At 41.9% G+C, this 12,361-nt stretch overlaps 1 protein-coding gene across 1 annotated transcript; it reads left to right on the top strand.

Moving 5' to 3' along the window:
• The first annotated feature begins 2,754 nt into the window (after positions 1-2,754).
• p3h4 (prolyl 3-hydroxylase family member 4 (inactive)) lies at positions 2,755-11,885 on the top strand. The gene is made up of 7 exons (XM_015974424.3): positions 2,755-3,280; positions 3,726-3,875; positions 3,953-4,124; positions 4,203-4,331; positions 6,145-6,290; positions 6,663-6,746; positions 11,367-11,885. The coding sequence occupies exons 1-7, from the start codon at positions 2,837-2,839 to the stop codon at positions 11,514-11,516; spliced, it is 1,275 nt and encodes a 424-aa protein (XP_015829910.1). The 5' UTR covers positions 2,755-2,836; the 3' UTR covers positions 11,517-11,885.
• Positions 11,886-12,361: the final 476 nt, after the last annotated feature.

The following is a 12,361-nucleotide window of genomic DNA, read 5'->3' as shown; positions in this document are numbered from 1 at the left end:
TCTGAGATACAAGAAGGCCCAAGACCATGAAGACATTTAAAAACCATTAAAAGATCCTTAAAATCAATCCTGAAACATACAGGAAGCCAATGTTTAAGAGTGGTGTAATGTGCTCCTGCCTCCTGATCTTCGTCAGGACACGAGCTGCTGAATTTTGTAGGAGTTGTAAACCTGAGGTACTTTTTTTGGGAAGACCAGAAAGCAGGGCATTACAGTAGTAATCAATTCTACTGGTGATAAAAGCATGCGTCAGCGTCTCTGTACCGGCCAGAGAGAGAAAGGGGCGGACTCTGGCGATGTTTTTCAGGTGATAAAAAACAATTTTTGTAATATTCTTAATGTGGGGAATAAAAGTTAGCTCAGAGTCAAAATCACACCCAGGTTCTTCACTTGAGAAGACAAGTTAATAGTTAGTGACTACTTTTAGAGAGAAACTTTTTCCAAAGCTACGTAGCTTTGGAAAAAGTTTCTCTCTCTGGGTCTCAGGACCGATGACTAAAACTTCGGTTTTGTCCCGGTTAAGCTGGAGAAAGTTTTCTGACATCCAGGATTCAATATCCGAAGTACAATTAAAAAGGGCATCCAATGGTCTTGCGTCACCGGGAGACACAGAGATGTTTGTTTGGCACAGCTGGTCTAACTTGAATGGAAGCAGTTGTCACATTTGGCACAGATAATGTTTAAAGTTTATGTGGGTGATAGAAAATGTGTGGTGTTATAGGGCCTATGTTGGTATCAGTTTATGTCGGTGTTGGAAGTTAAGAATCAGACTGTATTGTGTATTGGAAATTGTAAAGAGTAGACATTAAACATATTTGGTCAGAAGACATCGTCATAGAGGCCAGAACCAGCTCAGTTGATGTTCTATGTGGAACAGCAGCTTTATTTCTGAGCTCTTCCTCAGATGATGGAGTGGCTCTTCTTATTGGTCACTATGGAGAAGACTCGATTTAGCAGTTTGTATGGTCTCCTTCTTTTGGTCATCATCTAAACAAGTCAATGTTGGGACACACCAGAAAATCCAGAACCTGAAGCCCCTGGACCACAATTTGGGCCAGGGGTCATCTATGTCCCCCAATTATTTCTAGAAGAATTAATTTTGTTTTTCCAACAGGATTGGTGTAGATCAACATTTTCAAACATGTTCAAATTTTATGTGGAGGAGTACAACTTTAAAAAATCACCACAAAATCGTTTTTGCATTTTGTTATTCAAAGTTTCTAGGTCTGGGAGGACTATTTACTTGACAACATTGGCCCTTGCCTTAAAAGGTCTGGGCGCCCTTTCCCTAAAATAACCCAAACAGTCTGATCCACAAAACACAAATGGGCTGGAAACGTGGGATTATAAAAACTAGGGGGAAAGGAATTTCTCAATTTTAATTTAATAGTTTTTTTTAAATAACACAAAAACATTCCTATGAATCAGGTCTGTGGGCATCAAGTGTTCTTGTGAATAAAAGTTAAAGTTCTGCAGAGGGGTTTGACATGAAACGTGGGGATGATGAAAACAATTACAGTTTGAACTCTGTGCTTTTATTTAGAAAACCACATCCGGTGCTCTTTGGCCTCTTTCTGTACCATTTACTGAAACTTTCTGGGCTTGAGCCCACGGAGGAGGAGGTGCCTTGGGCCCAGGCCCCACCCACTTTCTGATGGAATTCTGCAAACGTGTAAAGGCCCGACCCCATGTCAGGACTCCCCAGTTCTCATGAAGACATGGAGCTTGGAATAATAACCTAGGATTAAAAGCCTTTATGTCCTCATTAAATTGCTGCACGTCTGCATCTCAGAGAAATATTTCAAATGTGTCTACTGTGTTGTAAAAAGTCTACTTCTGTATGACGTCAAATGTGAGAAGTAAGACTTTATTAAACTTAATATATTTAAATGTTTAAATTTCAGTTCATGGATAAATGTGCTCATAGATATTCAAAGACACCGGTCCATGTTGAAACGTGTCTGTTCAGAATCGGACCAGCCTGGTGCTCACAAAAGGTCTTTAGACAAATAATAACTCACATTTTAATGTTATCACAAATAATTTTACTAAACACACTTAGAGTATATATTTTAATCAATATCCGTAAATTGGTCAATTTTAGTTATATTTTGAACTTTATGAGTCAGGTGAAAATAACAAGAATGAAAAAAATTGGACCTTTTCCTCCAGGAGGTCCCGACTGATGTTTGTCAAGTCAAAATAATTAGCCCATCTATATCGGAAGTAAAAATCTATACCTTCACTTTAATAGTTAAGAGCAGAATTTACAAACCACCTGATTATAAATGACACTGGATCTGCACAAGAGGTCATGTTATGAACTGGTTGGGTTGATTTACAGGGGAAATTATATTTCAGTTACTTGTGTAACTATAGCTATAGGCTAAATGATTTATGAGATTTAATTGTTGCCACCCCACCCCTCCTCCGGTGGCATGATACTGCTATTGATAATGCAATGTGATTTTATTTACACGTAGTTTTATTAGTAATTTTGTCTATTTATTCATTTTACATTTACTATTTAGCAGCCTAAATGTTATTAAAATAAACAATTAAATGTCATTCAGTTTGAAACTAACTGAAAGAAAGTACTTTTGAACAGACAAATAACGAACACACCTTTTTTCAAGTATAATGGGAAAATAGACTTGATGAGTTTATGAAAACAGTTTTTGTTTTACATAAAAGCTTTTATTTTGAAAATCCCAACAGACGCTCCCGCGCCAAGTGTGTATTTCTGCTGGGATTCCACAGCCTACGTGCAGGCAGACATGAGCGAGTAGCAGGGAAGTCTCCTGATCCGTCAGTATCAGAACCGGCGGAGGAAACGATGCTCCGGAGAAGCCCGCTCCTGTTCCTCCTCCTCTGCGCCGTCCTGGTGGAGGCTCAGTATGAGAAGTACAGCTTTAAAAGTTTCCCCCAGATGGACATCATGCCTCTGGAGTCCGCCTACAGCTATGCGCTGGAGCAGTACGCGGCTCAGAACTGGGCCGAGAGCGTCCGCTACCTGGAGCTCAGCCTGCGGCTCCACCGGCTGCTGCGGGACAGCGAAGCGTTCTGCGGCCGCAACTGCAGCTCCGTTAGTCGGGACCGAGACAGCCCCTCCTCGGACAGCAGCCTGCGCGTTGTGCGCCACATCCTGCTGAGGGCTGCGTGTCTGAAAAAGTGCAAGGCGGACTTCCCGGTGTTTAAACTCTCCTACCCAAAGAGGGATTTACTGGAAACCTTTGAGCAAAGGACTCCGTACAAGTACGTCCAGTATGCGTACTACCAGGTGAGGCCAGATGTGATGTGGCACAGCAGATGCCGAATAAAACATCACCTTTTATAGCTTCAGTGCAAGCAGCAAGTCTCAGCTCACCACATGGATAACTTTTATATGAATAAGTCTTCCTTTGTTAGAATGAACGGATTCAGTTTGAGGCTGAGAGGAAATGTCAGAGATGAAGTTTCCCTGCTGCGCCCTCCTGCAGACCGAGTTGAGCTTGTGCCACGTCTCTTTCCAGTGTTCCAGTGGAACAATTCCCCTTTCTTCTTCTCCTCTTTGGTCTAGAGTTTGTGAAATCGTGCCTGGTGCTATGTGCGTCCAAATGACAAGTCTTTGGGGCACCAATTTCCAAATTCAAAAACACCAACATCTGCCTTTAGCTGCAAATATCAGTGTTAAAAATACCCACAAAATGTACTTTTTCTCTGTGATCATTTCTTGTTTTCTTCAGCTGAACAACTTGGAGAAGGCTGTAGCAGCAGCTCACACCTTCCTGAAGAAAAACCCAGGTGATCCATCTCTGAGCAAAAACATGAACTACTACAAGACCCTGTTCGATGTGGAGGAGCATCTCACCGACCTCGAGGAGCAGCCGTATGAAGTCGGTGGCGCTACATTCCTGCAGCACACCTTTAAACGTCATCTTATTTAAAAATAACAAATGAATCTGGTCTTTAGAGTGTTTTCCTCAAGAGTGTGATGCTCTACAACAATGGGGACTTCAGCAGCAGTGCCAGAAACATGGAGCAGGCCATCACGCAGTACTATGAGAGCTACAGCCTCTGCTTAGCAGGCTGCGAAGGCTCGTATGAAATCTTAGAGTTTAAGGACTTCTATCCAACTTTGGCAGGTAACAAAGCAAAAAGAGAACCAAGCTGCTTCTTTTCAGCAGATACAATAAGGTTTCGTTTTTTCACTCTTTTCTCAGATCTCTTCACTGATGTGCTGAAGTGCAAAGTAAAATGTGAGGAGCAGCTCACGCCCAACGTCGGAGGTTTCTTTGTGGAGAAGTTTGTCGCCACCATGTACCACTACCTCCAGTTCTCATATTATAAACGTACGATTTATAAAGGAGTCATCGCTTTTAGGGTTACAGTTCTGCTCAAATCATGCACATTTTCACGGAGCTTCCTTTGTTAAAGTTATACATTGAATAAATTAGCAGCTATTTTGTGGCATCACATAAAACAAGTAGTAAAATGAAGGTTTGTTTAGGAAAACCCACTGTTATGACTAAATGTTTAAAGAGGAATCCTTATTGTGTTAGAATCTATCTAAATGCATTTATTCAATCAAAAATATTCACAATGGAATAAAAATATTTTTCTTATATCTTAATATTTAGAATCAAATCTAAAAAACAAAATTAAAATGTGGAAATCTAAGACCGTGTACACGTGTAGTCGGGCTTTGTAAAAAGGAAAACGCACCTTAACTAAGAAGAAACTCGTGTCCACACCTTCTCGTTTTCAGCAATAAATAAATAAAAAATCCTGTCTTGTGAAGCACAACCAACCAACCAACCAACCAACCAACCAATCAGCCAACCAACCAACCAACCAACCAACCAACCAATCAGCCAACCAACCAACCAACCAACCAACCAACCAACCAACCAACCAACCAACCAATCAGCCAACCAACCAACCAACCAATCAGCCAACCAACCAACCAACCAACCAATCAGCCAACCAACCAACCAACCAACCAACCAACCAACCAATCAATCAACCAACCAATCAACCAATCAGCCAACCAACCAACCAACCAGCCAACCAACATTTACTTGTATAGCGCTTTACACTGCTCAGCTCTAAGGGTGACCAAAGTGCTTTACATTTAAAATGGAATTTAAAAACAAGTAAAACACTTAAGAACCATCTTTTAGTTCATTTTAAAACACAGAAAGGTTTTATTTACCTGCAACGTTTCGTTTGCGGCTGCAAACTTCGTCAGGCAGACGCTCAGGCTGACGAAGTTTGCAGCCGCAAACGAAGCGTCGCAGGTAAATAAAACCTTTCTGTGTTTTAAAAAGAACTAAAAGATGGAATTAGAATTTCAACACAGCAAGAACACACCAAAGACACTTAAGAACCACTATAAAAACAGTCATAAAAATGAAAATGCTAAAATCAACGTCAGAAGATTCAATCCAAATTACAACACTCCGTTACATTCCAAAGCCTTATGAAAGAGGTGTGTGATTAGTCCAGATTTAGAGTTATGTCAGTAGCTGCCACAGAGAACGAGCGATCACTCCACTGTCTGTATTTAGATCTTGGAAAGCATACGTCTAAATAAAACTGACTGGAAGACTTCGTTTTTCTACCATGTTTTTGCAATGAGACACTGACCCAGTCCCAACACTCACACTTCCACCCTTGCACCCCTCAATTGTGCGTTCCTGGGATGCGAGTACTAGGATATCCCAACTTTCAAGTGCAGAAATCGCCCATGCCCTTTTTGCAACCTTGATGCACACTTTGCCCAAGTGTGCATCGATGCAGACTTCGGCAAAGGGATTACTCGCAAGCTATTACTACGTGGGGAATTTTGAGAAGAAGGCAGAACAGTGGCTCAAGTGCCCTTTCTGAAAATGTGTATTTACAAGTATAATTGTTGAAATATTGAGTATTTTATTATCGTGTACGTATATGATTACAATCAAAAGCTTCTCTGTTGGAAAGATGCATTACATGTCTGTTGATAAGTATTGTTAACTGACAGACACTTTTATTGTTTACATATTTGCATTTAATTTATTATTTTGATTAGATTCCACATAGTTATCATTATTTAAAACTAAATGTGATCATTTTAACTGTACAACTTTACAATCAGCGCCCCATGCGTTCCCTCCTGTTTTCCAGTGAACGATGTGAAGAACGCTGCTCCCTGTGCAGCCAGCTACATGCTGTTTGATTCTGACGACCAGGTGATGAAGCAAAATGTAGCTTATTATCGTTTCTACCGGGAGCAGTGGGGCCTGAAGGAAGAAGACTTTCTGCCTCGGCCTGTAAGTAAAAACTCACGTCTTGATCCATCTGCAGCAGGACTGCTGGTTGGACCAGATGCTGCGTAAGCGGCACCGGCGTGGCTGTTAACACCATCTCAGGGTGGTGATTACACACTTATATAGTCGTGTAAAAACAGACTGCTTTTCCACTTTTTTCTTATTGTTTACATGGTGTAAATTTGGCTGCAGCCTCATAGTAAACGGAGCTGCAGCGGCATATAAAGTTGCTTTGCCACTGAAGTAAATTTGGCACTGCTGTAAAAAACTTTAGGCCTTTCAGACCAAGCAGTGAGAAAACAGCGGCTGTAATTTGTAGCTGTTGCTTTGTTTACAGCTGCTGTCGGAGTCAGCTTGGTGCGTTTTATTTTCCAGGAGGCTCTGAGTTATTTCAACCAGACGAACAAACAGAAGGAGATGCTCGAGTTTGCACGGAATTACCTACAGACCGACGATGAGGTACATTTCTTTTCTCAGCTGTGAGGGCAGAGACTCCTCATTGCTTTATTCTGAGCATACATGCTGGTATTAGTAGTAAATCAATAATCGGGTATTAAAATATTTATTTGAATGATGAAACAAAGCTTTTCCTTCATTTTCCTTGTGGCTGCAGCTTCTCATATGTAACTGAAATCAGCAGCAAGACTGAGCCGGTATTCTAGTCTTATTCTGGGGTTGGAGAGCACAGTGGGAATAAATTGAGACATGTTTGTACTTTGTGACCATTTTGAAATTTTGTTATAATTATAAGTGACTATTTTCATATGAAAGAGTTAAACGAATTTGGATGCAGTTTCCATGTAATTTACGATACACGGTGCTGTGCAACAGTCTTAGGCAGGTGTAGGAGTAGGATACTTTCAAAGTTTTAATCATTTATTTACATTAATCAACTAAAAGCGGTGAAAAAAACAAGATAAATCTAAATTCAATCAATCTTTGGTGTGACCACCCTTTGTCACAATGGCCGGCCAATCACAGCGTTCTATCGGCTTGAAACTTCTATAGAGAGCTGTGATTGGCCCACCAGAATGCTGCCAGGGGCCGCAGAGGTTCCAATGGAGCTTCTAGTTCACCAGGTTAAGCTTCCCCACATCCCTCTGTCTCTTCTGTAATCCCAGACACACTCCATGATGACTAACCATAACCCTGGGATCAGGGCTTTGTGGGGGCCAGACCATCCCTTTCTGGTGTAGAGAAGATGTTCCTACATTTAATTAGAAACCATAAAATATGAAATATCACCTTAATGGATCTTTAAAGGGACTTTATAGAGTTTTGAATTTTTATGCTCGCGACTGCCCCCTCAGGCCAAAAGCGTAACGGCAGCTTCAATAGGGGGGCTCGTGCATGAGGCACGCATGCTGTACGTGCACAGTCCTTAACGAAAATAACAGCTGAGACAGTCCCGTGTGTGTGTGTGTGTGTGTGTGTGTGTGTGTGTGTGTGTGTGTGTGTGTGTGGCCCGGAGGACAGAGGACAGGAGAACGCACAGCTAATTAATTAAATAATGTGGTTCTGTACCTTTCTCTTCAGCACAGCCGAGAAAGGTTTATGATGGGTCAGTCCTCCTGCATGCTCAGATCATTCCCTTCACTTGCTTGAAAAATTGTTCCAAAATGAAAGTTGAACCCACATCTTTTTTATCTGTGAATTCAATGCCGTTCGGCGAGTCTCAAATAAATATTTGGGCATCTTACTGTAAAAAAATATACCATTAATGTAAAAAATAAACTCTAAGTGACCTATGTTCACACCCAGAATGGAACCCAGGACTTCAGCATGGGAGTCCGACGTCTTACTAGGTGAGCTAAAGCACCGGTGACGTCCTTTGTATCTGTAACATTTATATCCTTGATGACAGCTGAAACAACGTCAAACCAAAGAACGGTTTGGAGTGAAAATGGCTATTTTGTTGCTAATTTGCAGGAAATATCTAGAAGAAAGTTCTACAGAAAGTAGCTAAGGGTCCTCAGAAATGTAGCTAGGTTAATCACTAGGCGTTAGGAACAGCGACAAAGTGGCACTGCCTCTCTCTCTGCTGCTAAAGCTACGGATAGCAAATGCTACGGGCGATGCCTGAGTGTGAGCGCGCATGAAGCAGCCTGCTCGACCCGAGCATCTCTCTTTTTCTGTGATTTTACAGAAAAACAGGCAATCACAGTAAGAATGCCAGGGCTCATTGTACAGGACCAGGGCATTGCAGGAGAATGTATGAAGAACAAATTTATTATTTCTATACATGTTTTGACTGTCAAACTACCATAATGCCCCTTTACTGTAAGTAAATTTAATCAGAAGATCGGATCTTTTTATTGCAGGGATTGAGCAACACTTCGTATTAACTTCAAGAAAAGATAGGAGTCAAGTTTTAAAAGTTTAAAGATTTATTACTAAACAAATTAAAACTAGACTAACTTTAACACTAGGTGTATGGTGTAACTAAGGTGAGGTAAGACTGACGATGGTGTATGTGTGAATATTTCAGAACCAGCAGATCCGGAGAAACGATTAGTTCTAATGGGAGTGAAGATGATGTTTCGCGCTAGGCTTGGTTTGGGAAATTTATAGCGCACTGAGACACCATTCTGTCAGTCTACGTACCCTTGGCGGAAGTCCCCGTCTAGATCAGGAGGTGAAGAGGTCCAGCTTGGACTTTTCTGGAGCCAAAGCCTGTAGCACAGCCGCGGCTGCCGACCAGTCCAGTCTTGAGATACTTCCAGGTCACGACAGTTTTATTGGCATCTAGCGAGACCCAAAAAGGGGTCGATGGTTCAGCTTTTATTCTGAAAGGAACTGTTGCAGCTAGTGGAACAGCAACAGATTTAATCCAGCTTGTTGTTGGTTCTTTCGGCTGAAGAGGAAAGTTACGGATTGGCCACTCCAACAACTTCTCTAGAAAGCTTTGAACTGAAGTTAAGGATGACGTGGGCATAGTTTTATAATTTGGATGTTTTGATTTACGGTCAAGTCAAAAAAGGACAGATCTACTAAGCACCAACAAACCATGCCTCACGTCAGATCTGGAAGGTTCTGAATGGATCAGAAAAGGGAAATGTGTCATGTGATTCTTAACATTACGTGTGATCAGTCTAGTGGAAACAATTTAAGTTACATTACTTATTAAAATCTAATCATAAACATTGTCATTTCACAGATTGGTTCACATTTTATTATTGACTAACACTTTGATTAGCTTTATTAAAAATAGACTTCTTCTGATTTATTAAAAGAAAGAGTCCTTTGTCTTCATTCTTCTCTTGAGCTGGAAAGAAAGAAACAGTTTTGGTGCAGAGCATGAGACCTTGAGCAATATCTCATGCAGATTAGTTCTGTGTCAGAAACTTCTGGTTCTGCTTTGAGCGGAGCAAAACAGAGCAGGGCCTTTTAGGTCAGAAATGGACAATTCATCACGCTACACTGGACTTCTTTACACTGAAGATGGTTCTGAATGACTGGCTGTATATTTGGGGTCATTTATTTTTCTAAAATCTTTTTTTGTTGATAGCATTTTTTCCACCCCTGCCTAAAACGTTTGCACAGTTCTGTTTGAACAAAATAAGCAGTGTAAATGTAAGGGGGTAAACACACTGAGAATGAAACAGACTAATTTGCCTTATTTGGCCAGCTCTAACTTGTTGTCTTAAAGTGACAGTGCCCTGAAACGGCTCATTCTGGAAGGTACTGAAACTGATGAGAGTGCTGAAACCGCTTTATGTGGGAAGATTTTAGAGCAAAAACGTTACAAACATGTTATTTATAGACCTTAAAGCTATTATTACTTAAAAAATCATAGTAAGTATCCTTTAAGTTATGCCCCATGTAGCCCAGCCAGATCTAAAACGTGACCTACATGTGTCATTTGTACCAAGTGAGATTCCAACTGAAGGTTTCCTTCTCCAACAAGTGGCAAACAACAGCTCAGTAAGATACTGAGTTCAGCTGCTGTAGAGGTGAATCAGGGCCTCTGACCCATCATCCTGTATAATAACTAGACACAGGAAGGTAAGTCAGAGGTTAAAGAGCAAGTCACCCCCAAATCAACTTTCTTTTCTGTTGAACTATATAAATGCGTGTCTAATCGTGCTGCAGACACGTGTAGTCAATAGTTCTGCGCTTTAGTGCATTTTAGTTAAAAATTTCTGCCTAAAACTGTCAGCGTTGTGCCGTTGTCAGGTAAGAACTCTGCACTGCAGTTGAATTTAAATCTTCCATTGCAATTGGCTAAGAGGTACCCTAGAATGTTAGCTGGTACCATATGATGTCACAATGTCGTTGTGAGCCTGTGTGTGTATTTGTTAGCGGCTCCGCCCTCTCGGCCTGCTAGGAAACAGCATTTATTGCATTTTCCAAACAGGCAGAGGGAGTGGAGTAATACTCTGGTAGGGGGTGACTTGCCCTTTAAAGCTGAAAGTAACTGACACGCCCCCTAGTGGCTGGCTTCACTATGAGATGAAATGCCCCGCCCCTTAGAGGAATGCAACATTTTCATCTCGGATTCACACAGTTCTTCTTATCTTTCCTTTTATGTTGCTGTAGTAAAGCTGTTTCTCCGGTGAGCTGGGATTATTTATTTGATGAGGCCTTTTCATGTGTCATCCTGGGAACCAGAGCAATCTGATGTTTCCACTGTCACCTTTAACCCAGAGAGGTTCTCCAAACAGCACAATCAGAACTCCTTCAGCTGTCAGGTGCTGCTGAGGTTCCAGTCTGAGATGTCTCAGCAGATAAACTCTTTGCATGACCAGACAGGATGAAACAACGCTTTAAACCACCACAAGAACAACTCTGCATAAAACCAAGCTGTGGTTGAAGAAGAAGGAAAAAAAAAGTGAGGATGAAAAGGAGGGGTTGTGTGTTCCGCCAGCAGTGTGTGGTATGTGGCTGGGAGGTGTCGGCCACTGAGACTGTGCCACGTCCATTTAACTGGGGTCAGCTCCTCCCACCTCCTAAAACACACAGCGTGGACTGGAGAGGGGGAGGACAGGAAACTCTGGGTTACAGAGGGGGACACTTAAAAGGCAAACGGAGAGGAAGATTGATTTCTGAGAACTGTCTGTGTTTTCTTGTCATCTTTAGGATTTTGTGAGTCCAGAAGAAACATCCATCATTCGCTCCGAACATCCTGATGCTGAATTTGAGGGGATGGGGGACTACGAGGAGTCCTTCCTGGCTGACTGGTGGCAGGAGCCCAAAACTAAGTGGGACAGTGGTGAGGTGGCAGATTGACGTCTGGACCAATCCCTGAGCTTATAGGGGATTCTTCTTCCTTGTCTAAAATTACAAAAAGACAGTTGAACTTGCAGAAATCTACATTCCCAACACTGTTGACAGAAAAGAAGCAGAACTGGACAGACTGAGCCGGGAAATAAAAGATGGACCCATGCACCATGTTAATCCAGATTGACGTATTCAGGTGTTTGGCTGCCATCAGCCAATTTTAAACTCTTGTTTTGTTCATGATGCGTCTGAAGGTTTTGATTTACAGTTTTATTATTTAAGTGAGGCTTTGTGCTGTGGTGCAAGGAGGGTGTCCTCCTGATGCTGTGTGTGGTTTTAGAAAAGGGTGCTCAGAATTAAAATATTATTTTAATAACATTTTGTGGATTTTTCCTTATCTGTAAGAAAAAACTTGCAGCACTAATTAAAAAACATAAAATAGTTGCTTCAAAACCTCAGAGTTGCCATGGTAACCCCACACGCCTGTCCCAACCTATACCGCGCTGCTGCGGGCCGGCTCTGGACCAGGAATGAGCTCCCCTGCCCCGCTAGGAATAAAAAACACACCACCATCACCTGCTGGAGCCTGTGGCGCGCTGCTGCGGGCCGGCTTCGACCCAGGAACAAGCTCCCCTGGACCGCTGGGAGGGTTTCAAACACCGCCATCCTCTGCTGGAGACCGCGGCGCGCTGCTGCGCCTGCGTTGTTTATTCTGTTATTGTTACCGGTACTTGTCTTGCAATGTGAAACGCTTGGTCTCAGATTTAGTAAGAAAAATAATAAAATTGCCCCTCAAAATACGACTAATATATGTTTTTTTCTTCTTCATTAAACATTTTATGGCTGGTGCGACT

Source organism: Nothobranchius furzeri, chromosome 5, assembly GCF_043380555.1.
Source record: "Nothobranchius furzeri strain GRZ-AD chromosome 5, NfurGRZ-RIMD1, whole genome shotgun sequence".
In the NCBI taxonomy this organism is placed as follows: domain Eukaryota; kingdom Metazoa; phylum Chordata; class Actinopteri; order Cyprinodontiformes; family Nothobranchiidae; genus Nothobranchius; species Nothobranchius furzeri.
Note: the sequence above shows the minus strand (reverse complement) of the source record. Positions and strands in the feature narration are given on the sequence as shown.